The 25,115-nt window shown below is 47.0% G+C and overlaps 1 protein-coding gene across 1 annotated transcript in view; it reads left to right on the top strand.

The window, feature by feature from the left end:
* Positions 1-25,115, top strand: part of LOC147690254 (60 kDa lysophospholipase-like) — a 363,203-nt gene that overhangs the window by 220,870 nt on the left and 117,218 nt on the right. Inside the window, exon 10 of the mRNA XM_086937891.1 lies at positions 5,283-5,402. Within this exon, the coding sequence (XP_086794017.1) occupies positions 5,283-5,402 (120 nt within the window). The remainder of the gene's footprint in view (positions 1-5,282; positions 5,403-25,115) is intronic.

A 25,115-nucleotide genomic window follows, 5' to 3' on the forward strand; every position in this document is an offset into this window, starting at 1 on the left:
CATAAATGTTTAGCCTCTTGCAGTAGAAGTGTATAGCCTTACTGTTGCAGAGTCTGCTACAGCAAGGTGTGGGATTTTGAAACCAACCAAGGGGAGGGTTTGAATCACAGAGCCTCCACAACCATGAGGATCATCGAACCTGGACTTTCAAACAGACAAAGTTTAAGAAAAACTTGAGTTGGAAAACTGATAGGACATATCCTGTGGAGTAGCTACACTACTCTCTCTCAAAAGCAAATGTGGAAAACTACAACGGAAGTGTTTAAAACCTGTAGTTCATGGTCCATTACTTTTGGAATACTGAGTGTCTTGGCATATGACTGAGGAGATGTGCTCTGCAAAATTCTTTCTTCACAGCAGCATTTTATATGATTATGTTGAATGCAATTTATGAAACCCAGAAGTGCCCAAGAGGTGTCCTACACTAGAATCAAAAGCTGAAAGGATGCTACGATGGCTCTACAAAGGAGTAGGTGGCGTAGATATTCATGTCTTCAGTTACCTATGGAAGATCCTATAGCTTGATTTGGTGCCTAGGTGAGAATGACAGCTATACCAAGCTTCAGGGTATTAGTAGGAGAATATGTTGGCCCCAGCAATGGCCTGGTGAGCAGAAGGGATTCTAAAGAGATGAGCAGAAGTAGCCTGGAGTTAAATAGTTTTCCTTTGGAAAATGTATTGCAGGGTTGGACACTGTTACATTCAGATGTGTAGGCACCTGGCTTGGAGCTGTTCATAACCTCCTTTGGAGACAGACTGAGAGCGAGAGCAGATCTGACAGGTCGTTAGAGATGATGCCTCTGTGGACCAGTCCCAAAGTACCTTAACTTTATTCTAGATAGCTGAATTTAGAAGATAAGGTATTTGAGGAGTTACCATGATTTAGGTGAGATGGGACTGCCACCCAAGTCACTGGTTTGCAATATCTAACTTTTAGCAGAGAAAGAAATGTCTTCAAAGTTTTAAGACTAACATTAGAATCTCATGTAACCAGGAGCTTGCAGGAAAGTTTGCGCTCCAAATTAAAGTGGAGATTACAAATTGTGTTTACAGTTTCTGTAAAGTGGCCAGTGAAAGAGTCACCAAATGTTTGTCCGTACGTTTTTCATTCACCATGTATTTGAGGGGGGAAGGGCTGATTTAATATTTATAAGTTTGGTTTCCACAGTAATTGTTCTAAATACGTGATAGCATGATCATTGTGTGTTGTAATAGATGAGAAAGGCCTGGTATTATAGGAATTAAAGCCAATGTACTCAATTTTCACAGAGAGGAAATCTGCGAGCTCCTTGCAGAAGCATTCTGAGATGGGAATAGAGAGGGCAGTATATTACAGGCTGAAATAAAATCATTGACCAGTTAAAAATAAAATCTTTCTGAGAGCTGGGGCTGTAAACCTGCTCTTGATATTCGGGCCAGGCTTCCTTGGGTGCAGATTCATGGACCTTAGGGCAACGAAACAGATATTTTGGTGAGATATTAAATGTTGTCCTGTCGTTGCATTCCTTTACAAACCATTGTCAAAAACCTGAGCATTTCCATGTAGCAGGAAATGAAAGGACCGAATGCTTCTGCGTTAATGTTTCTAAACTTAAACTTTTAACTCGAATGCAGCCGAGTTTCAAGCATTAAAAGTGGAATTAATAGTATTCAAATTAGGAGACAGGTAGACTTTTCCATTATTAAGGGGCAATGTGCAATATGAGAGTGACTTTATGCCAGGCTCTGCCAATGGTGGGGTCAGTATACATAGAAAGGCATGGCAGGGTCAAACTTAAAGTGAGAGAGAAATTAGCTGACCAGCACCGGGATAATCCGGAGGCAACTGCGATTTTTAAGAGTGAATAGTACGAGGTCCAGAGTGTGGCCTGTCACTGATTGGTTAAGACTCTGCATAGGGCATGTGTTCAAAATGTTGGTAACTTTCGTGCAGGTGCGAACTTCACCCATAAGTTAGTCACCCAGTGGCAGAAAGTGAATTTAAGTCCACAGTATACCAGTAACTCAAGTATGGTTGAGGCAAAGCATGGCACAGATCTGAGAGGAAGATATAGTAAACAAGTAATGGTATGGTGATTGGTGACTAACTATGAAGATTTCAGCTAGATGGCAAACTGGTTTTGATGGAGAAGAAAACGTATTTGTCTTTGCTAATGACCGTGACATATCCACCTGTCTGAAGAACACTGTCTGTGCAAGTGATTTAATATGGGGTGGGATTAGTGCTGTGGCCGCTTGTGACATCCATAAGTGGAGGGGCAAGAAAATGAATCATATTGACCCACTGACTGGCACTGTGGGAAATGAGCAATGCCCTTCGAGTCCACGTCAAAGCTCCTAGTCATGGCTAAATATAAACTGTGGTTCTAACTAGCCACCACTGACAGCTCTGGAGTTCAGGCTGAAGGCAGTGCAATTTTCTCACCGGGCCTGTCAGTCTATCATAAATTAAAAAATACACTGTTTACTTACCCATGGGCTCGCCAACTCTGGTCCTCGGTGTGCTCCCTGTCAGGTAGAGCGCGTGGTTTCAGAGCTAACTCCCCTCTACCAATCAAGACACCGTCCTCATGCTGCTGATAATGCTAAGCAGCATGAGAGAAGTACCAGGATTGGCTGGAGCCGACTGGGTTGACACTCCCTCAGGCACTGGGGGGAGGATGGGGGTGTGTCTGTGATTGCTTTCCACCCAGCTATTTAACACATCTTGGGTTAGAGAGGTTTAAAGTATGCATGTCAGGCTGGCCGTCACAAGGCAGTTGGCCAAAGGGTCATGCACACTCAAACAGGAGCAATCATCACTCCTCCCCTGCTGCCAATCAACAGCAATGGTCCCGCCCCCCTCTTGGCTCGGGCTGAAAGCAGTGAAAAATATAATGGTAATAAATTAATTTTATTGCCATTTTATTTTTCACCTTTGTAGCGAGTTCAACAGTGAAGTGACCCTCCTTCCCCCCCAATGGAAGAGCCGCGGCTGGATTTTTGTGCCCATCTCTTAACCCCTTCCACGCTGATGACGAGCTGGGCTCGTCATGGCGTAGCCTCCTCACACGCTGATGACGAGCCCAGCTCATCACGTAACATGCGTTTTAAAAAATCTCAGCGCAGGAGCGGAATTCCGCTAGCGCGCATGAGGTTAACAAAGCGTGCTCTGATACAATTCCTGCAACAGTTTAATTTCAAGTCAAACATTTGATCATGGATAGGTTTCTTTCTTCTTTTTTTGTTTTAATTAGTGAGTGCGTCGTAAGAGGAGTCTGTACATGTGAAATCGTCACGAGGACTGGGAGGCGGGCTCGGGAGACTGAAGAATAACACAGAAGGAAGAAGTGGCTTTGGAACTTTAACTTTGTTTAGACTTTTAAAGAGCGCTTAGCCCTAAGAGGGATTTCTGACTAGAGGTGAAGTAGAGAAACAGCGGTCCATTGAGTTAGGATGGAAAAAGAGTTCCCACCATCCGCCTGGTTGGAGCACAGACTGGCATGCTTTCGGGGTCCCTGACCCTCCAGTGGTTTATTTACCACTAGTTTACATGTCATCAGACAAGTGAGCGGTGCTGATTTCTGGTGAGAAGAGAAGCAATCGCACACAAAGATAGGAAAGGGTTGTGGGAAAACAAAAGTAAACCGAGACCCGGTTCTTCAACTGAAAGGAGCTTACATGAAAAAGGAGAAATGCCAGACAAGAATATCACAATCAACTAAAACTCTCGTGCTCGGATACAAAAGTTAAAACCAAGAGATGACTCTAAGGCTAAAACCTTAAACATACAAAGAATGAAAAAAGTGGGCTAAAATCATTAAACACATGATCTGAAGTGGTTGCTGAGGCTTCTGTCTGTTTCAAACCAGCCATTACATTCTCTGGTCTGTAAGCAAGTATTGGCAAAACCAGTGGCCTCTTTTATTAGTTTTACCATTGCTTTTGCCAATGCTGTTCAGAAAACGTAAAGTGAAAAACAAATTGGTTGTGCTGATGCTTAACGGCATTAGCAAAAAAAGTGCACTGTCTGTGTGATTCCGTGGCAGTGCTCCTTGATGTCTATCTGAGCATGGGTCACTGTGCATGCACAAGCATCCTTGATGATGCACTGCCTTAAAAAAAAATGTGCTCACCCAAGATGGCAGATTCCCAACCTGGAGAGGTGTGCAAAGCGAGGAGAATGAGCGAAGTAGCAGGGGTGTGGAAAAGCAACACGGAGAGTGCAAAGAGCAGATGTTTGAGGGGTAAAGCAGCATGCAGAGGAGAGATCCGGAAAACATATTCACTTCCAAGTTGTAAGCAGTGGATGGGACACAAGTCATCCAATCAAAAAAATGGTGAAGAAGCTATACAGCATTGGAGGGACAAACACGCAAAAAAGAAGAAACTGTGGAATAAGAAGCAAGCAAATGAGACAAGAAAGTTAACCAATGATAAGCAATGGGCTAACCCAAAGCCCACCGTTAGTACTCACATCATGCACACTAGGTCTTTCAATAACACCCTGGTAAAGCTGTGTGTACGCAACACCTATAAAGGATTGCAGCTAGATAAAGAGGCATAAACACCACCTGCATCAAGATGTGTGCTTCTTTAGAATCATGCAAACGCCAAAATCCAGAGGTCAGTTTGAAGTATACCTGATCCAGAAAGAGCTGTATTGTATTTATGTATGTATGTCTGTGTGTATTTATTTATTTATATATTTATTAATATATATTTTGTGTATTTGAGGGGCAAGCAAGGATGCCTAGTTCTGAGGCATGAACTCACCCTCACATTGTAAGCACTGTGAAGAGGGAGATGGTGGTTAGGAGAAATGCCATCATAAAATAGAGATTGACAACTATTCAAAATACCTTGGGCGACAGACTCCCAGTTGGAAGCTTTAAGTAAAGACAAGGAAATCATTTTCCTTCCAAAATCAGCTTTTTGATATTCTAGTTTTTTAAATATAATTTTTCCTAGTCTGAAAGAACTTTGGTAAATACTTAAATTATATTTTCATCATAGATTTGCTTTATCGATGACCAAGTCTTGATCTAGAAAACTCCAAAATAAGCTCAGGTCCTTGTACAACAGAACATAAACCACTATGAAGAGATTGAAGTAGCAAAGGATTACAAAGTAGTTTCACTTTTAATCAAGATTGCTCTTGATTTGATGTCAAACTGACTTGAGTAAACTAGCTGTGTGTGTTTTACGCAGTGTTTTTGTTATGTCAGAAATTTGAAGAACACAACTCATTGTTTTGGTAGCATTTCTCGTTTCTTTTATAACCAGCTGATTTTTTCCCTAAGATGCTGTCGGAAAATCTAAGAGGTGAAATAAAAGTCGCCCACTGTGGAGCCAAGATCTCTCTTCGAGACAGCAAGTTCATTCAAGTCATTGCTCAATCCCTTGGCATGAGTTGTAAAGAGGTACTTGATAGTTTAATCTAACCTGATTATTATGAGTTCGATGGCTGTGTGAAATGCAATGTAAATGCTAGGCTCCATACTAAACCATAGTTTGATTTGAAAGTCAAGTTACATATATGGTATTGTGATATGTTAGATAAGGAGCGCTATTAAAAGTAAAATAACAGTGAAATAGGACCACACTCGAGGAGGTACAAGCTACAGAGTGACTTTACAATGAAGTGTCTGGTCTAGGACAAGGATATTCAAGGGTAAGAAAATAAGGGGGACAACATTGGCAGTGTTTGAGTGAGGGATTACTTTTGAGTGGCCATAGCGAGTTATGTATGCCAAAGGGCTGACCCTCCTATCTCCTCCTCTTATCATGCTCAATTGATTTGTTCAGCCCAGTGAGTTTTCTAATATACTGGTAGAACACATTTTAACTCCTATGTTAGTTTAAATCTACCTCCAACAGACGGGGGCTGGTAGGAGTGAGTGAGTGAGAGAGAGAAGGAAAATAAAATGGCCATAGACCTTGAACCTGCAGGCCACAATGCCTACACCATTCTCTACCCACCCAACCTCTCCAAAAATGCTACAAAGAAGTTTAAGCACAGGCTTATGATAAATCCTCCTGAGACTCTTGTTTTAGACTCTTACTTTTGCACTAACAAAGGCATTATTTCAAACAACCTTATCTTCCACATGAAAAAACATGCCTAATGGTGAAATACCTTCTACACTATGCTCCGTATTTCCATAATGAAGAAATTCCTGCATGCCCTCAAACTGGCGGTTACCGCCTCGGACCTTTGCCCAGCGAATGCCACCATTACTATCTACAGTAAGGGTAATATTCTTATACAAGCCTCTAATGATAATCTTGATATCATTGACCGGCTCTTCCCTACTCTCAAGAAAGCAGTAAACCATAAGAATAGCACACTCACCGCACCCTCCCATCCTCAGAATTTAGAGGCCTCTCTAACTCCTGGTCTTCAAATTGCCACATCAAACTTTCCCAATTTGACAAATGTCGTCCCTGACATTGTGTTCAGCCCCGCTGACACACCCGATCCAAATATGCATGGGCCCCTTAGCCCAGGTGTGATGGGGTTGTACTTAGCCACTATCCTCAGCAGTGCAGAAACCACGAGTAACCCCTACCACCTAGTCCGTTTGGTCGAGCCCACGCCTCGATCCACCAGACCAGACCAGAAGAGACGGGGTTAGGCTCTGCCACCGATCTCATTATGTCTGATGCCCCACCGTTATCCCTGCCTTACTTGCGGAATGGCACCAAACAGGATGACACCAACACCGCCCCCCCTTCATACAAAGCGGATCGCTTGGACCCCCCTCACTCTCCCCCTCGATATCTGAGGGAACCCTTACGCCCTCTACACTCACTCCACTCGTCCAATCACAGAACACAGTGACCTTTCTTCAACTTCACTAGGAAGCCCCCATCATGCTGCCTATCCCCGATAACCGGGCTAGGCAGTGGATCCATCATTAAACCTCCCGGTTCAGCTTCCCGCATTGACCCTTATTGAAGTTATCCCCAAGCAAATGGAAAACGTGTTTTTGCAAACAGAACATACTGGTGGTTCGCCCTCCATAATGGATCATACACCCATAACTAATGTAGATATTCCCAAGCAAGTGTGGGCTCATTAATTGCAGATCTGCTAGCAAAAATGCTACTGATATATTCAATCTCATTTTAGAGAATGATTTAGACATTATGGTCCTCACAGAAACTTGAGTCTGAGGAGGAATGTCCATTGTCCACAATAACAGCATCAGGGTCTCGACTAGCACCGACGACGCGCTCTGCACCGCCGAACACATGCATTTCCAGATCCACACAGACCCTAACTCCACCCTCTGAGGCACCCTCGTCTACCGACCCCCCCCCCCCCCCTTCACCCCCTTCCCCCCGGACCCCAGTTCAGCGACTCCATCGCCGACTTGATCAGCACACACGCCCAGACCTCCACCGACTACATCCTCCTCGGAGACCTGAACTTTCACCTTGAGAACAACAACAACTCCACAACCCTGATCGACAACCTCTCCAACCTCGGACTGAAGCAACTAGTCACAACGCCCACCCACTCGGCCGGCCACATGCTCGACCCCGTCTTCTCCTCAAGCCTGCACTTGTTCGTCAGCCACACCACCGAACTCCTCTGGACCGACCACCACTGCATCCACTTCGCCTTCCAGAAACCCACCACACACCACCGTACCCAACAGATCCCCCGCCGCTGCTGGAGCAAAATCACCAAAGACCAAATACACGCAAAGCTCGCTCTCAGCCCACCCACCGAACCCTCCAACACTGACGACGCTGCCCACAGCCTCAGACGCTGGATCGAGGACTGCGCCACCACCCTCGCCCCGCTGAAGAACCCCCCCCCACAGAGATACCAGCAAGAGGACCAGCTGGTTCACCCCAGAACTCCTAGCCTCCAAGCAAGCCTGCCGGAAACTAGAGAAGAAATGGCACAGTGAACAATCTCTGAACAGTCACACGCAGCACACAAGGACGACATCCGCAACCACCACCACCTCATCAGGGCGGCCAAGAGGACCTCCTTCAAAGACCGCCTCGGAAACAACGCACACAATAGCAAGGAGCTCTTTAACATCGTGAAGGAACTCTCCAATCCTAGCCCCAACACCCATGACATCCCGCCGTCGCAAGCCCTGTGCAACTCCGTCGCCACCTTCTTCCACCGCAAGATAGCAGGCATCCACGACCGCTTCAACACCCAGACAGCCCTAACAGACAGCAACACAACAGACCCTACGCACACCATTGACCACGACTCCCTGCTAGCCTGGGCCAGCGTGAGAATCGATGACACCATCAAGACCATGCGCACAATCCGCTCTGGCTCTCCGTCCAACCCATTCCCGCACCACATCTTCAGCAGAGCAAGCAGCTCCATCGCACCCCAACTGAGCAGCGTCATCAATCTCTCCCTCGAGACCGTGACCTTCCCAGAGATCTGGAAACACGCCTAGATCAACGCCCTAATCAAGATCAACGCCCTAATCAAAAACCCTAAGGCAGACCTCAAGAACTTCCGGCCCATCTCTCTGCTCCCCTTCCTGGCCAACGTCATTGAGAAAACCATCAACAGACAGCTAACCCGATACCTCAAAGAAAACAGAGTCCTGGACTCTTCCCAGTCAGGGTTCCGCAGCAACCACAGCACCGAGACTTCCCTCATCGCCGCAACCGACGACATCAGGACCCTGCTGGACAACAGCGAGACCGCAGCACTCATCCTCCTAGCCCGCAGCACTCATCCTCCTAGACCTCGTTGCCGCCTTCGGCACAGTCTGCCACCGCACTCTACGCGCACGCCTCCACACCGCAGGAATCCGAGACAAGGCTCTGGATTGGACCACCTCCTTCCTCTCTGGCAGAACCCAGAGCGTTCGCCTCCCCCATTCCATTCCAAATCCTCCGAGATCATCTGCAGCGTACCCCAGGGATCCTCCCTCAGCCCGACGATGTTCAACATTACATGGCCCCGCTCGCACACGTAGTTTGTTCAACACAAACTCCTACGCTGACAACACTCAGCTGATCCTCTCCCTCACCAAGGACCCCATCACCGCCAAAGCCAACCTCCACGAAGGAATGAAGGCCGTCGCCAACTGGATGAAGACCAGCCGCCTGAAGCTGAACTCTGACAAGACCGAGGTCCTCATCCTCGACTCCTGGTGGCCGATGTCACTGGGGACAGCCCCAACACCCACCGACCACGCTTGCTACCTGGGAATCATCCTCAACTCAACGCTCTCAATGACCAAGCAAGTCCACGCCGTCTCCTCCTCCTGCTTCAACACCCTCTGCATGCTCCGCAAGATCTACAGATGGATCCAGACAGATACAAGAAAGACAGTCATCCAGGCCCTCGTCAGCAGCAGACTCGACTACGGTAACACCCTCTATGCGGGAGCCCCGACTAAGCTCATCAAACGACTACAACGCATCCAAAACGCCTTGGCACGACTGATACCACGCCACAGGCACATCACCCCCCACCTGAGAAACCTGCACTGGCTCCCCGTCAACAAGATACCCTTCAAGCTCCTCACCCACGCACACAAGGCACTCCACAAGACCGGCCCAGCCTACCTCAACAGACTGTTTTCCTTTTACATCCCCAACCGCCAGCTACTCTCCGCCGACCTCTCACTCGCCACCATCCGGCGCAACCACTGGTGGGAGATCCTTGGCCCACCTCGCAGCCAAGACATGGAACACCCTGCCACTGAGCCTAAAACTGACTAAAGACCTGCTGACTTTCAGGAAGATACTCAAAACCTGGCTGTTTGAACACTAGCCCCCCCCCCCCCCAGCACCTTGAGACGCTCGCTGGTATGTAGTGCACTTTACAAATGATTGATTGGTTGATAAGCTCCTCGTCGCCCATCCTCGACTTACTGGTTCCTCCTTCCCATGAAACTAATAAACTAGATAGAATCTGGAAACTAGGGGGAGGGTAGCCTGCATTTATCGTAACTCAATAGCAGTCAAGCAAGCGGACCCCATCGGGCTATCCTCCTGTGATTATCTATGCATTAATATCGCTGATACTAAGCGCATCGCCTGCAAGCTACACATATTCTACCACCACCCTGGCGATAACTTGACTTGTATCGACGAGATAATGGAGATCATGGCATCCAATACCAACTCACAAGTTCCTCTGATTTTCTTGGGTGAATTTAACCTCCTTTGGAAAAACGCAAACGTTTCTGTCGGAACTGAAGCTTTCTCAATTCTGTGACAGCCCAACTCATAACAAGAGAGAGTCATTGGAATTCATCATTGCAAAATCAAACATCGTTCTACTAGAATCCATCACTCCATGTGATTGGTCTGATCACTATTGCATCCATCAATATGGAAGCTACTCAAAAAAGGGGCTAACCCTCAAAAACAAGGCAGTGGAAAAGGAACTTACAAAATATCAACCCCATCACCTTGGTGAACCGTTGCAACTCCGCTCTGACCCTCATGACGGACATGACTGATGTACATGACCTCACGACCTTCTACAATGCCACATGACTCAATCTTGGACTCTACAGCGCCCCTCCAGGAAAAAAACACCTCCTTTAAGACTTCCAAACCTTGGTTCAATGAGGGCCCGAACTCGGAGCGTAGACATCTAAGAGTTGCAGAGCGTCTATGGAAATCGGCTCCTACCACTGATAACCTTGAACGCCTTAGAAGGTCAAGGAAATCTTACCATAGGAAGATTCTTAAGGCAAAGGCAGACTTTTTGAGAACTTAGCTGAACCAAGCTATCAGCCGGCCAAAAAAACTCTTTGAAATCGTCAAGCATCAATTATGCAATACAACTAGCTCTAGGGAATTAAATGACCTGGCCACACCTACCTGTGATGTGCTTGTCAATTTCTTCCACGAAAGACAAAGACCATCGAGCTAGACATACATTCCAAGATGGCGCTCCCGCAAACTAAGGTCCAAGACTCTAAATGTAGCGCTATATTCAAAGTACATTTTAATAATCCAGGGGAAGTCACTAAAAACAATGCCTCATGGCACACCTTCTCGCTAATCTCTTCAAGCAATGAACCCTTCCAATCATTTCTCTGACCCCCTCCCTCCTGCTCTGTTTAAAATTAAAAAAATATCTATCCTACCATTATTGTCAAATTGTAAACGCCTCTCTGTGTCAAGGTGACATTCCAGACTGCCTTAAAATAAGGCAGGTCACACCTATACTAAAAAAAGCTGACGCACTCCATCTGATCTAAACAACTACCGTCCTATAACCAACATCGCCACTTTGGCGAAATTATTGGAGAAATGTGTACAAGTTCAATTATGCAACCACATTGAGAAATACAAACTCTAAAACAGTCACCCATCGGGCTTCCGCCAAGGACACAGCACAGAATCTACACTTACACACATTATGGATGACATACTAAAATGCTTGACCGCAATGGATCATGCCTATTGATACTTCTTGATCTGTCCTCCGCCTTCGATACGGTCAAGCATGACAACCTTCTGTCCCTATTGAACGAAGGATGAGCCTCTCGGGGACAGTGTTGCAATGGTTCTCCTCCTTCCTGAATAACAGAACTCAAAGAATCAAGATGGAGAATTCACGCTCGCAACCCCCTGTGGTCACCCTTGGTGTTCCTCAGGGTTTTGCCCTATCACCAATTCCTTTCAACCTCCTAATGGAGCCTTTGGTGAACGCACTGAAATCAGCGAACATTCTATATCACCTGTACGCGGATGACACCCAGCTGTATCTGAAAATCGCCTCGCCAGAAGATTTCATTGCCCTCAACACTATTTTACTGAACAAGCTGGCTCACTAGCAACCACCTCAGGCTGAATACCAAAAAAATGGAATTCATTCTCCTCTCGCCACCGAGTCACACACCAAAGCTAGACCTATGGTTAAAACACCTAACATCCTTTGACTGTGTTCCCCTCATCATTGACTCCGCAAAATCCCTAGGAATCACGATAGACAAGCATCTGAATATGCAGTCGCACATCTCTGTTGCCACCAAGGGAGCTAATCACAAGTTGAGTATATTAAAGAAGCTCAAATCCTTCCTCCCTCAGGCTAATCTAAAAATGGCAGTACAAGCTCTAGTGCTACCAAGATTAGGCTACTGAAGCACCACCCTCTGTAGTCTACCTAAATACAACCTGGCTCCGCTGAGAGCAGCATTGAATGCTGCGGCTAGGCTGGTATCAGGAACCAAAAGAAATAGTCCCATCTCTCCAACCCATAAAGCCTTGAACTGGTTGCCTTATGAGGCAAGAAAACACCTTAAAGTGGCCTGCATGACACACAAAGCAATTCATAACCATACACCCAGTTACTTGGCTCTAAAGCTGGAAAGGTCTGGAGGCTACAAACAACTACGAAGTGCGAGCACTTTCCTTCTGAAACATCAATCCTTCCATAAGAAGAGAGCTGGTTGTAGAGCTTTCTCAGGGATTGCACCAAAAATTTGTAACTCCTTACCTCCTTTAGTGCGTGGAATCACTTCCTTTACCGCTTTCAAAAAATAAGTAAAAATACTGCTAATGAACAAATTCATGTCCTAAGTTTTAATTCTAAGATGTCACTGAGTCATCCTTAAGATCCGAATACCACTGCCATTAGCAGGTGGAATGGTTGAGACTATTTTATGTTAGACTAATTATCACAGTCCTTATTGCTCAATCACTGTATGTAGTGTAAAGTTTAGCTGGCTGCGGGTTCCCCCCTTGGTTAGCTATACATTTTATATCCCTTGTGAATAGATTGAGGTTATAATTTGTATGTTTGCTAGCACAATCACCTAATTTTCATTACCTGTTTATTGTACAACGTCCTGCAGATTCACGATCCTCTGTTTGTTATTCATATTTTTTCTTTTATAAGAATTGACACATTTGAATGCCTGTGTATACCACCTCAACCATTTATAGGTCTTGCTCCTAGCGTTGCAGTGCGCAGCACTTCTCGTGCAGCGCAAGACTTTACGTAATCCGTAAAAAAGGGCTTTGGAAAGCTGACCACACGCTTGTGCGTGTGGTTCTGTTTTCCTTGCAGGCTATTGGACGTTGAGGGCGTCTTTCTAACAGACAGCACGCAATTGGGCAAATGCAGGCTCATGTCGCGCATTTGCCCCGCCCACGACCTGTTGGTGTCTGTTACCTACATGGCCGAACATCTGTTTTGCATTATCGTGCCCACTCGTGTGCCATAATGCAAAACAGATGGCCTGCTCCCTCACACAAGCTCGCACGCGCATCACTCGCGGCTTGTTTCCTATAGGCGTTGGATGCTGATGCTTTCAAACGTGGGGTCCATGTTTGCTCCCCTGGGATGCGTTATGGTTTGGGATGGAGCTTGCTTCTTGGATGCATGTTGTTTCTGCGGGGCATGTTCAATCTGGGGTGCCTGACAGTCGGGGCGCTTTGAGATCGGGGCACACATCTACTGCTGTTTTTCTACAACCCGGTGTCAAACTGCAGTGAGCTGAGAGAGCAAAGGGACAGTTCCCTTCTCAGGGCTCGCATATTTCAACAGCCAGCCTAGCAACCACCGCACACAAGACAAAAACATACATTCAGCAATTCAGTTGTTCCGCCATTTAAATAACTTTGCTCTCTACTCTGACAGAAAAGATACTATCTCCATTCGGCTTCCCACTCCCAGCGAAACAGAATCGGGTTAAACAGAGAGCCCCACCTCTGCGGATGTAGAAGAAGGGATTCCTAAATGTGGCTCGCGCCTGCCCCACCCTGTACACTCAATTGCTGCTCACGTTGGAACAATTTAGAGCATGAGTATTTCGAGGTATCATCACAGCTTTCAAAACGTGACCGAAAACCTGCTTGGAGTGCTGCACAGTTCCTGGAAACCATATTTTATTACATATCGCTGAAAGGCGTATTCTCAGAGCGGACTGAAAGATTAAAGGTTTTTGTGGCATTACCCAATGGTAATTATGCCCGTGGGCTGAAGAGAATGTTAGGCAAAGAGAGCTAAACACACTGTACATACGGGATGTGCATCAAATAATAACTACACAGCGGTCCAAGGGCATTGTCGCGCTTTACATGAGCACTACTTACATTGCACTAAATGAGATTATTATTACTATTTTGTATGGACGGGGATATCTTGTTTCATCTTGGTAGATGCATCACTTACAGATAAAAGGAAGTAACACATTTACGATTTGGCCTACTTTTCTCGCACTGCACCCCCACTCCTTTTACACAGCGACACCATGGTGACTAGTCTGAGCCCAGTGATGCCAAACCTGTCCACTGTGACACATTTCCTACGGAGAAAGCTCTTGATACAAAATACACCTTCCTCTGCACACCACACACACTGATCCCACCCACACACAGATGTACTCCAGACACGATCAGCCACGCCTCCATTGTGTGCACTGGACTCCATTGCAGGGGTGCTGCCAGGGACGTCACCTCGCTAAAGGCCGAGGGGACAACGTGCCTTTGAGAACACCGCAAATGCCTCCAGAAGAAGGGAATGTGAGTGAGTGAGGGGAGACTTGTACCGTGCAACTTAGCCCAAGGGCATCAAGGCGCCAAACTAAGAATAAATATCAGAATAACAGGTCTCAAATCACCGGATCCGGGACTACGAGTAGGCCTCTCGAAAAAGCCAGGTTTTCAATTCTTTGCGGAAATGCTTTAAAGAGGGATGCCCTACCAGTTCGGGGGGGGGGGGGGGCAATTCCAGAGCTTAGGTACTAAGGTGGAAAAAGCTTTACCTCCCCATCTTGCTTTTGCAAATCTAGGGACTAAGAGGAGATTTTTGGTAGAAGACTGGAGTGCTCTACTGGGGAGGTAGGGAAATAGGAGAGACCTAATGCCCTCTGATCCAGAGCCATAAATAGCCCCGTGGGCAAAGCAAAGAAGCTTAAAGGAGATCCTGGACTGGACGGGCAGCGAGTGAAGTTTTTTCCTGGCCAAGGAAACCGAGGAAATCCTAGGGAGATTGAGGACCATCCTGGCTGCGACGTTCCGAACCATCTGTAGGCGGTAAACAAGGCTCTTGTTCATGCCCACATACAGTGCGTTGAAATAGTCCAGTCTCGAGGAGACAAGAGTCATAGTGGCCTGCTTCCTGGCATCGGGAGAAAGATAAGATTCAATCTTTCTGAGGACCCTGATGATACCACAACAGGTGGACACGGTCCTGCTGACCTGCCAGTCAAAGGAGAGAGAGGTATCTATCAGGACTCCCAAGTTCCTAGCAAAATGGGAGGGAAGAGGGAAGTCACCAAGGGAGTCCGGCCACCAATCTTTTGATGAAATATCATGACCACCCCGAAGACCAAGACCTCCGTCTTCTCTCCGTTGAGTTTTAAGAAGTTCTGGATCATCCAACGGGATACTGCCTCCATGCAAGTTCTAAAATTGAGGGCCGAGTCATTTACAGACTTTGTTAGAGAGACCATGATTTGTGTGTTGTCGCCATACGACAACACCTCAAACCCATAGGATCTCACTACCCTGGCAAGTGGGGCCACGTAGATATTAAAAAGGGTGGGACTTAGGGAAGATCCCTGGGGACCCCACACTGCACTGGTTTGGAGGGGGACAAGAAGTCACCCAGCTTCACTCTCTGCTCCCTTTGATGGAGAAAGGAAGTTAGGAGACTGAGGACGGGGCCTCTCCCTGAGCCTGGAAACCAGGACCGAGGGAGACAGGGTGTCGAAGGCTGCCGTAAGGTCGAGTAGGACCAGGAGAGTGGTATGGCCCGTGTCGACCTTCGAACGGATGTTATTAATCACCACAGTAAGGGCAGATTCAGTGCTGTGGGCTCTTCGAAAGCCATGTTGCGAGATGTCCAGCAAGTTTGAGTCATCCAGAAAGGAGGTGAGATGGTGATTGAGATGGACTTCCAGTATTTTGGCGGGAGCCGGTAACCAGGAAATTGGTCTAAAAATGTTCTGGACCCCGTTTTCCAGGGAGGCTTTCTTCAAGAGTGGTTTGACGACCGCCAATTTCCAAGAGGGGAAAACCCCCCTCCGTAATTGCAAGGTTCATCACCTCTAGAAGGGGGGGCATGACCACCTCCCTACAGGTCTTCAGGATTTTAAGCGGACAAGGGTCCAGAGGGGAACCAGATTTGATGTTATTAAGGAGGCGGTTGGTCTCATCCAGAGTGAGAAGAGGTAATGTGAGAAAGCTAGGTCCGGGTTGAGTGACCTGATACCCTGCTACAGCCGGGGGTGAGGGGGGGGGGTGGGGGGGGAGAGGGGAGGGATCTAGCTCCCGATTAAGGAGTTGCAAAGAACTGTAAATATAGGCAATTTTAGAGTGGAAAAAAGTTGAGATTTTGTTACAGAGCTTCTGAGTTTCCACTATGGAATCCACAGTCTGGGGGGCAGAGAGGGAGTCAATGATCTTAAAGAGATCTCTAGAGGATTTCAAAGAGGCGGTCAGATTAACAAAGTAGCCCTTTTTTTCCTTAATAATTGCTAATTTATATTTTTTAAGAGGTATTTATAATGTTTCTTCTTTTCGTTGGAGGCCAAGTGGGCGCGCCAGAGCCTCTCCTGCTTTCTACAGCCCTGCCTCAGCAATCTGAGTCTATCGAGAACCAAGGGGTGGAAGGACTCTTTCTAGCAGAATGGTGCTGCTCGGCGGGGGCTAGGGTGTCTACAGCCACAGTGATGGTATTAAAGAAGTCCACTGCCGTGGAGTTGGTGTCCTTCTTTAAGAGAGGGCTGAGTCTGTTCATAAATGGAGCAAGTGCTTCATTGTTAATATACCTGACGTTTCTTCTGAGTTCCCATTTCTTGGGATCCAAGTGGGAGAGGACAGTTTGATGGATTTTAAGCTCAATAGGCACTGCCAAATGATCTGACCAAGCAAAAGGGATCGGAATACCGATCTTGAATCTAAGATCATTAGAGCAAACACCATCGAATGTATGACCTGCTAGATGAGTGGGACTGTCCACGAGTTGGGTCAGGCCACAAGCACTCAGGGTTTCTACCAGGGACAGTGTCATTGGAGGTCAAGTTTTCTAAATGAAAATTGAAATCCCCTAAAAGAGTGAGATTAGGTCTGTCAATCAAAGGTTCTAATAAACTCATCAGGTCTTGACTAAAAGAGGTTCTAGGGCCAGGAGGCCTGTAGAATAGGATACTCGAAAATGAGACTGTAGGAGTGAAATACATGGCCTCGAAAGAGTCTGAAGGGGTAGAGAGATGCTCAATTCGGCATATGGAGGAGCCTTTGTGCAGTATTCCCAGCCCACCTCCTCTTCGTCCTGTTCTATCCATCCTGGTCATGGCATAACCCGCAGGAATTGCCTCTACGAGGTCAGGGCCGGAGGATTCCGAAATTCAGGTTTCGGTAATAAATACCCAGGATGGTTTCCTCAGTGATACTAAATCCCTGAAAGCTATGTTATTTTTAATCCGGGATCTCTCATTAATAAGAAAGCCTAGTTCATTTTCCAGGGGAGTAGACTTAGACACCCCAGTATCCAAAGGTACCCTCCTGATAATCGATTGTCTGCGGTGGCCAGGATAACTTGTACAGCAGTGTAAATGAGGAAAGGCATCAGGGGAGAAAGTGTGGTGGCAGGACTTCCTACGAGGTTTAAGGGACAATAAAGTATGAGAGGAATAGAGAGTGCTTACTTGAGGTATGGAGAACCGGGGACCAGCCAGCCTGGCCCCTGGCGCGAACTCAGCGCAGGCGGGCGCAGACGGGCTAGACTTTGGTGCATGCCGCTGTGCCCTTCCGCTAAGCGCGGAGAAAGCCATAGAGCCTAAAATAGGATTGGGCCTACATCAGTAGACCCCACTCACACACCATCTATCCAACACATCGCCCTCCGTCTCAAGACTCTTGCCACTAGTGCAGGCCTGTCCCTCACTTAGTGACACCCAACATTCCCTCACCTCACCTCACCTCCGGAACGAGGAGACTGAGACGACAATAATTTGGAAGAGCACATTCCGCTTATTGCTCACTGTTTTCATGGCGACACAGAGCATCTGTAACCACAGGAATAGTGATGTGTGTCTGAAGCCATCACTGCATCCGTGCGGAGACCCAGGTCAGTTGTTTTACCCCACTGGGAGGGGATCTGAAGTGTCATCTATTAGGTATATCTGCTGTTAAATTAAGATCCATCCTTGTTGTGGGGGGCAGTGAACACCTTTACCTTTACTTATACCCTTTATACATTCTAAGTGTTTCGGTGTACAGCTGTACATAAGTACTCTTGTGTGACATATAGTTTTATCTAAAGAGTTCGTAGGAGCATTGAAAAGGCAATAGTTCTTGCCTTTAATTAAGTTAAAGCTATTTGCTTTGCTGATGGTATTGTATAGCAAAGCAAATGGCTTTAACTTAATGAAAGGCAAGACCTATTGCATTTTTAATGCTGGTTATCCTGGCCCTTCCTTCACCAGAGTCGCGGCTTCAGACCTGACTCCTTCTTTCACCTCAGCATGTCATCTCTCCTAATGGTACCCCACCCCCCTTGTCCTCCTGCCCCTACGCTCTCCTCATTACCCTGTACCTCCCTTCATCAGAGGATGGCTCTTTTTTTTATTTCCCATTAGCTCGTTCTCCAGTGCCACAGGGTCATAACAAAAGCAATAGCACTATGCAAATCATATTAATCTACTGCAAATAAAGTAAAATACATAATTTTCAATGCCAATAGCTCCAACTTAAACAACTGCGAGACCTATTGCATTTTAAATGCTCGTTATTCTTATACTGTAAAGCGCTTTTTTTATTCTTATACTGTAAAGCTCTGATACCCTCGTGGGTCACGTTCGCGCTATATAAAATTTTATAAATAAGTTTAAAGTTCTGGCCCTCAGGATCCCCAAAGAAGGAAGCAATTCCCCATACTAAAAGCTACCTAAGGTGTATATGTGTTGGTCCCATGCATGGATATGAACACAACTTTTTTGTTGAATTAAAGATTTCCTTTGTTCAAGAGTTTGAATTCCCTTCCTCTGCACCAGAAAAGTTAAGGAAGGCCTATAATTAAGTTTTTATCAATTATATCCTTTCAGTCGTTATTTGTTCACTATTTTATTATAAACATTTTTTAGAATTTTTTATTTGCGGTCGTAAATTGTTTTCGTTTGAAATGTTTGGGCTTCTATGTAAGAAGAATGGTTTTGCTTTCTTTTCTAGTCTTTTGTGGAAAAATGTATTAGCAGTCTTTGCATGTTTTAGATGTTGTGAGATCTGTCTCTTTTAGGAAGCAACAGAAAAAGCTGTTTATTTTTTGTTGATATGGTGACATAGGAGCAGTAAAAAACTGCTTTGAAAACTGCCTTTAAATGAATAGAACATATGCTTTCAGTCCTTGCTTAGGGGGCCTTGGGGTTAGACAGGGGGCTACTGTCACTCAACCATGGGGTTTGAGTTAATTTGCCTCTAATGTACTGGGGCACTTTCTTCTGTCGGTGTGTAAACTTGGCTAAGTGCAGGACTTTCCTCATTTGACTGAGTAGTGAGGATCCACAGTTTTCTGGAGGAGGTACTGTGGGGGTGAAATTGAATGTCCAGCCATTGCTTATCGTTTAAAGAAAGAAAGTACTTTAATCACATAGTTGCCCATAGTACTATATGCCACAACGGTCCTAAACAATTCATTATTTCTGGGCGCCATCTTTGGCAGGAGATCCACCCGCCCAACCACTCTGCCCCCCCCCCCCCCCCACCCACCTCCTGCCCTCCCCCCCCTACCCCCCTCCTGCCCCCCCCCCTTTGCTCCCCTTCTCCAGTCCTGCATTCTATCTATTTCTCTTGAGTAGCATTTACCAAACTGTGGGCCAGGACCCACTGATAGGCTGTTAACTGATTTTTGGTGTGTTGTGAAAGTCTTGGTCTATGTAAGTAAGATTTAAAATGATTAGGTCTAGCCAAAGACTACTTTAAGCGCGGGGGGACGCATATCGCCCTGAGCCGCTGCAGGATCCCACCCTTTGACGGAGGCATGGGTATGACCAATCTCCACCTATACTATTTAGCCTCCAGGCTCCTCGTCATCCACGACTGGTTCACGTGGGGGTGGCCTGACCCGGCCTACACAACTTAAATCGGGGCCCTAGACTCCCCCCCCGCCCCCTGTGGAAAATTAGAAAAATTGATGTACATAAGCGACGTTCATTTCCCTTTTCCCACTCCTCTCCCTGTAAGCACCATGAATACCATAAAATATTGACCGCATCACTCCGCCAGTAAAAGCCCGTACCCATATGTACATAACAGCCATTCTAGGCACCCTGGCCTTTTTTCCCGCTCATTAGAATCACCGGCTTCCCTTCTGCGCGTATTTGAACCCCCCCCCCCCCTCTCTCATGCATAGACCATGAAACCCTCTCCCTCTGCGCGACCCTGCCCTGAAAGGCAACCCTTCTGCTTGACCTACGCAAACCCCCCATTTCCTTTTGAAGAGGCATCCTTTGCCTCAGCTGACATAGCCCTCCCCAGCTGCACCTGACTGCCCCCGCTCTCTCATGTACGGGTCATAAGATCTCTCTCCGTGCGACTCTGTCCCTGTGCACACCCTGGCTTCCCCCCTCCCCTTCTCCCTCACACGGGCAAGTCATAAACCTTCTTCTTTTGCAAGACCCTGTCCTTGGGAGTCACGGCCGCGCCTGACCAGCACCTCCTTTCCTTTCATGAATAACCCCTCTGTTAGTAAACCCTCCCTCCGCGATTGACTGTCCACACATGTCTGAGGTCATCGCCTAAGCCAGGAGATACGGTTTACTGCTTATTGTATGGAGTCACTCCTCTTCAAAGGACCCACTATTGACCCTGGCCACCCCACCCCCTGGGCTACGATCAGGCGCACACATCCTAAAAATCGGCGGAACACTCAGCTGCGTGATTACCCTCCTCTCTTATCAGCAGGTCAAGGGTCCCTATTGTGAACATATGTGGGGTAGGATTGACACAAGGATTATGGGGATGTCTTTTTCCTTGTTTCACAATATCGTGATTGTAATGCCAAGTATTTTGTAAGGTATAAAAGACGATGTCTCAGCTCACTTGTTAGAGCACCTCCCGACAGACACTGTGTTTCGTGTCCGAAATGACAGGCTCTCCTCATGAGTAATAAATCCTGTTCTTGTGATTCCTGCTTCCAGCGCCCGTCTCTATTTGGTAACTATTCAGAATGGGAACTAAGAGGCGGCCTGCGCCAGCAGCCCGGGCATCGATAGTAATGTGGGCTCACCTTTTACAATTGGCGTCCCAACGCGGGGCCCATCAGTGACATAAGGTCCAGTAAGAGAGATCCAGACGATGAGGTGAACATCTAAATGATCGGAGTATACCTGCCTTGAGAGGGCCCTCGTCCGGCTGCCGATCGAAAGAACTTCACCGATTCTGAACGGACCTCTCTCGAGTGACCTATTGTCCTGACTGGAATCCCACAGGAATGCTGCCTGGAGTAAGAGAACGATCGGGCGCTGGAGGAGGAAGATGAAGAACTGTCCGTATGGTCCGGTCCGGGTAAGATTAAGTAGGGCGTTTTACGCCTGATTGGTAGGATGGTTTCATCCATCTGATTGTTTGATTGTATTGGAATCGGTATTTGAATACTGATATTGTTATTGGTTCATTTAGCTTTGGTTGCTACTTGAAATATTGGTTCTCTTCTTGAGAACGAGACATTCTCTGTTTGCAAACAGCGGCGAATAGGAACGTTCGTCTCTCTTTGCAGATAGAGAAGGGTAGGTAATGCAGACCTTTGTCCCCGTTGTAATCCGTCATGCCTACTTTTCTCCCCACTGATTGTTTGAAATCGATTAATAATCGATTGTTGCTCTTTGAGATCTTCCCTGTCCACAAACAGACGAATAGAAATATTCTGTCTCCCTTTGCAGATAGCGAAGGGCAGGTAATGCAGATGTTTGTCCCCGTTGTAATCCGTCATGCCTGTTTTTCTCCCCACTGATTGATTGATTGACTGGACATTGTTGTCCAAGGAATTGTTTGTTTGAGGTATTTTCTGTTTGCAAACAACGTGGAATAGAAATATTCTGTCTAATCTTTGCAGATAGAGAAGGGTAGGTGATGCAGACTTTTGTCCCCGTTGTAATCCGTCAGTCCTACCCACTCCCCACTGATTGACTATTATTTGGGGGGTAGCTCACCTGGTCCGTCCAGGAGACTACCCTAATGGAGGACACATGCCCCCACTTGTTGGCCATTTATTGGAAGTAACCCATCTGGTCCGTCCAGGAGGCTACCCTAATAAGTGGAGGTACATCATTTGGTCCGTCCAGGATGATACCCTAACGAAGGATATGTGTTCCCCTCTGATTGATAATCTAGTTCCAACCCGGACCATTTATTGGAGGTAACTCACCTGGTCCGTCCAGGAGTACCCCTAGTGAAAGGACATATAAAAATGAAGTGATCACCGTACCCTACTAACAGAAAACTTTAGCTCGAAACACGCTAAGGAAAAGAAGGAAAAATAAAAGGAAATCGGGCTAAGTCAGTAACCCCCTGATGAGCTTTCGACTTCACTAAAAAATAAGAAACATTAGAAACCGTTCGTAATAAGAAATATAAAATGGCGAAAAGTTTGACAGCAAAAATAGCCACGAGGTAGCTAGGCTCCATTGCCTATTCCTGCTCCAAACATGTCTGCCTCATTGCCCACCACGCCCAAATAACGGTCACATGAAATAGGAACAAACCAATAGGTACCTACCCCCATTCCGGAAGCTCCCGAAGTGCAACAGGTCCGCGGTTACACCCATCCGGAAGGCGAGGCCTCGATGCGTGCAGGGCTCGGCTGGCCGCGGTCGAAGGGGGAGGCTGTAGGGCGGACGGCCCGAGGAATCATGGAGGTCTCCCCTTTCCCTCTTCTGCTGCCCTGCAGGCCACGGGGGGGGAGCTGTCTTGCCTCGGCCACCGACCACCCCCCACCCCCCCTCTCTTGCCTGATCTGCCCATCGACGAGGACCGGAGCCAAGGCGAGGTTGGACAACCCTGAGAGTTGCAGGTAGTCCCGCCACATGTCAACGCCTGAGAGTGACAGGTAGTCCAGCCACACGGCAACGCCTGGACAGTTGCAGGTAGTCCCGCCACATGTCAAAGGGGGGGGGATGTCTTGCCTCAGCCACCGACCCCCCCCCCCCCCCCCCTCATCTTCAATGGCTGGCACGGCCAATACCGAAGCGCTGGAGCCGAAGAACGGCGCGAGGTCGCTGGAAGGGGGAGGCGGCGCGAACGACCCTCCCCCACCTCCCTCCAGGTGGAGGCTTCCAGCGACACCCCAACGCTCTTGCTTAAAGAGGGTCAACATCGAAAAGCGGTCTTTTGCCCAGGACGGGCACACGCCCCATGCCTTCTCTCCTCAACTTTGAAGATTCTATGAGAGCCGGGGGGCACCCCGATCCCTCCGCATGGGCGCCCCCGTCCCCCTCACTGGGAACCGCGACATCGGCGCACTCCTGCCAGCACCAGCCTCAGTTTGGAAATGGCTAAAATACAGCCAAGGCACAGACTTGTTCAGTTCCGGAGGAACACCAGAATGACCCGGTAAACTGTTAACCCATTGCGAAAAACTTTTGAAACCACCAACGGAAGGTTCTGGTCCTACTACGAGTCAGTGGAGGCAATCTGACTATGCAGGGACTTGCCTGACCTCGCCCAAAATGGCGCCGACACAAAATGAGACTTTTTAAATAAACCTTGTTGCACCCTGATTGCGCAGCTTTGATGCCCCGAGATATGTATGCAGTTTTTGGACAATGAAAGTAGATAAGAAGGATATTGAGTATGTGCTTGGAACAAAAAGCGATATAAGATGGATAGTGATTATGTGCTTAGAGAAGAAAGCAATGTAAGACAGATATTGATCATGTGTTGGGACAATGAACTGATTTAGGGTGGGTACTAATTATGATTGGGAGCAATGAATTGGTGTAATGTAGGCACTGAGTGAGCATTTGGATAATGAATTAATGAATTAATTGAAAAACTGAATTCTTGACATGCATCATGCTTGCCCTGTAGGAAAGTTCGATACGATTTTATTGCACTGCCGCACTTTATGCAATGAACGACCACCAACTTCGTTCCTCTTATGTACAGTTCCAGTCTGCTCCGTGGCCGGTCCGCTGGGTTGTAGGCCCGTATTTGTACATCAACACTTTTTATTAAAGGTATTTTGAAAAAGAAAGTATAATTGTAGCGGTTGCATTAATGAGTTTTGAATGTATTACTACTGTGAGCGAAGAATAAGTATGATTAAGGCTGAAGGTTAAAAAGGGCCCGATATTTAGCAGCTACATTATGTGTCACAGGCAGCGGGAAAAGTGTTTTAGACGCCCTTAAACGACACCACAGAAATGCCACCTGACCGCCACCCTTGCACGCAACCTAAAGGGGTCGCGACCAAGTGACTCATGTAGATACGCAGATCATCAATGATTATCTATCTGATACTACTGGTCCCACTGGGCTTAAGCGCCGAGATGGTAGAGAAATGCACTACATTGAGATAGGTCGAGTATGTGGTAAGTAAAAACATTTTCGGACTACTGCATGCTGATGTGGTTTGAATGTTGCCCCCACCCCCTTCTTTCTCCTCCCTTCTGCAGGTCGCGTCGGAACGACGACTGAAGTGTGGAAGAGCGATGATCAAACAACCGACGAAAAGGGAAGGAGGGAATATGAGCATAGCCCTTATGTTGATGAGTTTAAAAAAAAAAAAAAAAAGACGTAGACTTAGACATGACTGTTCCTCCTTAGAATGTAGCGACTGGGAGGATGGACTGACATAGAAACTTGACGGGTACTGTATGACGAAAATTGACTCGAAATAGCATGTTAAATAATGTAACTAGACGTTTGACTAGATAGGGAAAGGACAAAGAAGAGTGCCGGGGTAAGGATTACCAAGGCACCACCCGTCTGGGAAGTTAGGAATGTTGCTGATGTTCAAAATGTACCGCCTCCTTCTCACACTCTTATAGATATAACCAAGCTGTCCGACTGTTCTCCTGATCCATACCCGCCGTTGCCTCAGCCTGGAGAACTTCCCACCAAAGGAAGAAACTGAAAAATGGTTTAAGATCCAACCGTGAGTAAATAGCCCCACCAGGTTAATTTCTGACCGGCTGACCGAGGTGTAAGTATTGACAATTGGGAAC

The sequence above is a fragment of the Lissotriton vulgaris genome, chromosome 9 (assembly GCF_964263255.1).
Source record: "Lissotriton vulgaris chromosome 9, aLisVul1.2, whole genome shotgun sequence".
In the NCBI taxonomy this organism is placed as follows: Eukaryota; Metazoa; Chordata; class Amphibia; order Caudata; family Salamandridae; genus Lissotriton; species Lissotriton vulgaris.